Source organism: Solanum dulcamara, chromosome 4 (assembly GCF_947179165.1).
Source record: "Solanum dulcamara chromosome 4, daSolDulc1.2, whole genome shotgun sequence".
NCBI classification, from domain to species: Eukaryota; Viridiplantae; Streptophyta; class Magnoliopsida; order Solanales; family Solanaceae; genus Solanum; species Solanum dulcamara.
The window spans coordinates 33,070,608-33,076,496 of NC_077240.1; the positions used below are offsets into that span (position 1 = coordinate 33,070,608).

The window sequence follows — 5,889 nt, forward strand, 5'->3', positions numbered from 1 at the left end:
TGATAACCCGATCAAAGATCAATCTTTGAAAAGTAGCTTTCTCCTTGTAATTGATCGAACTAGTCAACAATCCTTAGAATGAGATATTTATTATTAATTTTTACCTTGTTCAACTGTCGATAATCTATATACATTCGAAGAGAAATATCCTTCTTTCTGACAAAGAGAATCAGAGTACCCCATGGAGAAATACTTGGTCTAATTCAACCCTTATCTAACAAATCCTTCAACTGATCCTTTAACTCTTTTAATTCTGTCGTAGCCATTTGGTAAGTTGGAGTAGAGATAAGTTGCCTATCGAGTAGGCGATCAATACCAAAGTCTATTTTTCTTTCAGTAGGAATACCTGGGAGATCTTCAAAAAAACTTCTGGAAACTCACTAATAACTGAAACTGACTTAAGAGTAGGAGTCTTGGAGTAAGTATCTCTAACTTGAAATAGATGGTAGATGCATCCTTTGGAAATCATTTTCTGAGATTTAAGGTATGAGATGAATTGACCTTTAAACACGAAATTACTATCTTTCCATTCTATGAGTGGCTTGTTTGGAAACTAAAACTTTACCACACGAGTTCTACAATATATAGAGGCATAATATGCATGAAGTCAATCCATACCAAGAATAACATCAAAATCAGTCATATCAAGCTCTACAAGATCAATTGAGATGACTTTATGAAAAACTAAAACTGGATAATTTCTGTGGACTCTTTTAGCCACAATAGAATCACCAATTCGAGTATAGACCAAAAAGGGCTCTAGCAAAGTCTCGAGACTAACAATGAATCTTATAGCAAGATAAAAAGTAACAAATAATAGAGTAGCACCCGGATATAATAATACATAAAAATCAAAGTCAAAGACTATCAACATACCAGTCACAATATCAGGGGATTCCTCTAATTCTTGATGATTTTGAAGGGCATAAAATCTATTTTGGCGCTGACCGCCACCCAAAATAGTAGCACACTGATCTAGATGACTGGCAGCCTGAGTCTAAACTTAGGGCCTAGTCCCATCCCTACACTTCCTAGCATGATGACCGGACTTTCCACAATTGAAACAAATATCTAAACTCGCTAAGCACTCTCCTTTATGGTTTTTCCCACACTTCTTATATGGAGGGTCAACTTGACCATCCGAAGCTCCAATTTGTGCCTTAGGATTTGGAACTTTGTCTTTCTCAAACTTTGGAGATGGAGTGTTGAAGGACCTTGACTTGAAACTTTTTTCCTTGTCAGAAATGACCATTTCCACCATCGGATTTGTTGTGAGAAAACTCACCTTCATATCGAGCTCTCTTGGACTCCCTTGAATTCCCCTCTTAAGCTTTTCTCCTTCAATTTGATCGGCATAGAGGTATCCATCTCCTTGATAAGCATAGCAGTTCAGCACTCTTTCATAACCGAATCAGACTCTACAAAAATAAACTTACTCATTCGAGCACGAGAGTCGGCTACCAAGGATGAAACATACTTGGACAATTTTGTAAACTTGAGGGAATACTCCTTCACACTCATGTTCCCTTGCTTGAGGTTGATAAATTCCAACACCTTAGCCTCCCTTAACTCAAATGGGAAGAAGTAGTCAAGAAACACAATTTTGAACTCTTCCCGACCTATAGGACCATGTTCAACCCTTCAGCTATCCATTGGTTGTACCAAACTTGAGAGACACCCTTGAGTTGGTAGTCCACCAATTCCGCCTTTTACCCTAAAGAAACTCCCATGATACTAACAATCTTGTATAATTCATCAATGAATTCTTTGAAATCCTCATTAACTTTGGACCCATGAAACTCGGGAGGGTTCATCCTCATGAAATCTGTAACCCTCGAAGCCGGAGTAGTCACAACTTGAGAAGCATCCACCCCTCGACTCACTTGAGTAATCACAGCTTGGGATAACATTTGGAAAGTGGCTTGAAATTCTGTATTAGTCACATGGTCATCCAAAGGAGCATTTGGAACTTATGGCTCTTATTCCATAACATTCCTTCGGATGGGAACTCTTTATAGAAGCATGATTTTGTAATTGCAAAGAGAAAGCATTAGAGGGGAAAGTGTTAAAGTTCAACTCTATAACACAATAAGATCATTAAAGAAGTGAGGTGTTTCCTAGGACGCCTTATAGCCTCATATTCATAGATGTGGCGCACTTCATATCGATGAACAAGACTCTACTTGATGTGGCATATTAGACTCCTTAGGACACTTGAACCTTGTGATTTAATACCAAGTTTATCACGATCTGACCTAGGGCCTAGTCGTAACGCGATGATTAGAATCTTAGAGAAATCCAACCAAGCCTCTTAGCATGACATTCATAAGAATACATAAGGAAATTAAGTGATAAAGCTAAATTATTATACGGAACCAAAATATCATATAAAAAGTAAGTGTTAAAATAGGAAAGCGATAACATAGACTCGTACTATGTAATATGCCTCGAATACTAGATGGGGGCATGAGACAATCTTCCAGCTCACCCAATAAACAACATAGAATAATGAAGTATAACTATCCAATAAAAAATAAATGTCATGTCCTCGAATATGAGGAATCACCAACAAGAAGCTAATAGTAGGCTCTAGCCATGAGAGGGAGGACGATGTATGTGATCATCGATTCCTATATTTTGATATAATGTAGACAAAAGTATGCGTTAGTACATGAAATGTACTGAGTATGTGGGAATATGCATGAACAATAAACATAAGACATAATCAATATGAATCAGGAGATGTAAGATCAATATCTTTAAAACATATCTAAAATCTTGAAAATGTAAAAACCTTTCTCTCATTGGTCAATGCATCAAAAGAATCTCATAATCGTCATAAGAACTCATACCTCAACTAAAACTGTGTGGGATAGGACTTTTAACCGACATATAAGACCATGCTAACTAATATATGGAATTTAATAACTCCTTCATCGATACAGCGGAGACTACTTTGTCAGGGCATACTCCATAAGTAACTCTTTAACTAGGCTATGTGGATCCACTAGCTTTGCCTTATTGGCATATGTAAACCTATGTGGAAAATATAGTTTGGGACTAAAAGTTGCTACTAATATTCCCTTGGGTAACTAACTGCGTTACCGAACTGAACACCACCTAAAATTACTCTCGGTGCTTAGTCAATGTTCCAACAAACTCATAAAACTTAATCATAGACATCATAGGGAAATATAGTAACTACCTATCAATCTATTTTACAAAAATATCATAAAATAGCTTATCTAGCATCATCATAGTAAAATCATAGGTTAACTCATCTATCATATAACTCATGCAATATGGGTGTAGGCCTTCCATCATTACATATCTTTGATCATAAAAATCTTTAGGGACTTAACTTTCTCTATCTTTAACTTTGCTTGAAATATCATAGAATCATCATTCATGAACTTCTTTGCATACAACATCTTTAATTCATAGCATAAAGCTTTCATAGAATATAACTTGAAAATCATGATCATATCTCAAAATCATAATTAAAACTAGCATATATCATGAGTTATTAAAATTTTACTTGAAATCATGCAATATGATTTGAATTATACATAATTAGGCTAGTAATATTGAAGAACATCATAATTGAGAAGACCCAATGTAAATTATAAAATTAGGGCTTTTAATTGAAGAAATCACAATAGGAATTGAAAAGAAATCTTTGGGATTTCATGGGTGAAAGGTACCCATAGATGAAGTCCCTCATACCTTTACTTTGATTAGCCCTGGATTGTAGATATTGAAAGCTTGACCTTGAAGAACCCTATTGAATTTGCTTGAGAGAGAAGAAAACCTTGAGAGAAGACTTGGGAGAAATGACTTTGAGGGTTTTGGGAGTTATGGAGAGAATGAGAGAGTTAGAATGTTTTCGAACTCCAAAAATTACCATCTTGGCGGCGTTGGAAAGAAGACTCGAAGACCTTTAATTTAATAGGTCATGGGCCACGCTGATCATCATATTTCAAAAGATATGGTCATTAGAAGTCAACCCCTTATACGAACTCATTCTAAAACTTAGCCAAGATGAATTCTTTGGGCTTAGCTTGGTTCTAGGGATCCTTTATGACCCCACATCACCCGTAACGCTCTTCAATTACTTAGGAACTCATCCTAACTCATGCATACACTTCACAATAGTCGGGTTCGATCCTACACTTATACGAAGAAGGGTTCGAATCCTAGTGAAGAATTTTGGGAGTGTTACATTATCTCCCCCTTGGGATCATTCATCCTCGAATGACGAGTAAACCAAGGATGGACTTGGGGTACAAATCACAATCAGAGTTCAGTCATGCAACCAGTCAAATTCTCAAAATAATCACTATCCAAACTCAAAATGCACAAACGAATTCAAGTCAAGAAAATGGACATTACATTCAACATTCTCATCGGTAGGCACAAATAGATGCGGATATTTAGATTTCATATCTTCCTCTGCCTCCCATATAGCTTCGTCAACAAATTAATTCCCCCACAAGACTTTGACTGAGGAAATCTCTTTGTTCCTCAATTTGCGAATTTGGCGATCGAGAATTTGGATCGGAACCTCTTCATAGGATAAGCTATCCTTAACTCCAATACTATCAATGGGGACTACCAATGAGGGATCGCCCAAGCATTTCTTCAACATCGAAATATGAAATACCAGATGAATAGCGGCTAGCTCCGAGGGTAACTTCAATTCATAAGCGACACTCTCTATCCTCCTCACAACCCAGTAAGGACCAATGTATCGAGGACTAAGCTTTCCCTTCCTTCCAAACCTCATGATTCCCTTCATGGGTGACACTTTCAGGTACACCCAATCATCTACCTCAAACTCTAGGTCTCTTCTCCTCACATAGGTGTAAGATTTTTGACGGCTTTAGGCTGTCTTTAGCCTATCTTGAATAACTCTCACCTTCTCCATGGCTTGGTGAACAAAATCAGGCCCAATCAACTCAAATTCACCAACTTCAAACCACCCAATCGGTGACCTACAACTCCTCCCATACAAAGATTCATAATGAGCCATTTGAATGCTTGCATGATAGCTATTATTATATGCAAACTCTATGAGAGGTAAGTGATCATCCCAATTTCCTTTGAAATCAAGTACACATGCCCTCAACATATCCTCCAATGTCTGGATGGTGCAATCTACTTGGCCATCTGTCTGGGGATGAAAGGTCGTACTAAGGTTCACCTTTAAACCCAGTCCCTTCTGAAAAGATCTCCAAAATTAGGAAGTGAATTGAGCTCCTCGATCTGAGATAATAGACAGGGGAACCCCGTGCAATCTGATGATCTCCTGAATGTATAATTTTGCATAATCTTTTGTGGTGTCAGTAGTCTTAACCGCCAAGAAGTGGGCTGATTTTGTCATTCTATCCACAATCACCCAAATCGGGTCATGTTGCTTTCGGGACCTCAGCAAACCCGTAATAAAGTCCATGTTGATCATTTCCCACTTCCATTCTAGAATTTCTATGTTTTGAGCTAACCCGCATGGCCTTTGATGCTCGACCTTAACCTATTGGCAATTTGGACACTCTGAAAAAAATCCCGCGATATCTCTCTTCATTCCATTCTACCAATAAACTTCTCTCAAGTCATGGTACATCTTTGTAGAGCCAGGATGAATAGAGTATCTGGAACTATGCGCTTCGGCCATAATCCTCTCTCAAACATCATCGACATCTGGTACACACAATATATTTTGGTACCTCAACACACCATCTCCCCCTTTGGTAAAAACCATCACCTCTTGCTTGTGAACCACTTCCTTCAATTGGAGAAGGATGGGATCTTATTCTTGCTTCTCTTTCACCTCTGTCACAAGTGAGGATGCGAACCCATCTTGAACATTAACTCCGCCTTCATTGTTCTCTT

General features: G+C 37.8%; 1 protein-coding gene across 1 annotated transcript; it reads right to left on the bottom strand.

Annotated features, from left to right (window-relative positions):
* Nucleotides 1–1,003: 1,003 nt before the first annotated feature.
* LOC129884181 (uncharacterized) lies at nucleotides 1,004–1,910 on the bottom strand. The gene is made up of 2 exons (XM_055958524.1): nucleotides 1,714–1,910; nucleotides 1,004–1,397 (listed from the first exon to the last, which is right to left on the bottom strand). The coding sequence occupies exons 1-2, from the start codon at nucleotides 1,908–1,910 to the stop codon at nucleotides 1,004–1,006; spliced, it is 591 nt and encodes a 196-aa protein (XP_055814499.1).
* Between the last annotated feature and the right edge of the window lie 3,979 nt (nucleotides 1,911–5,889).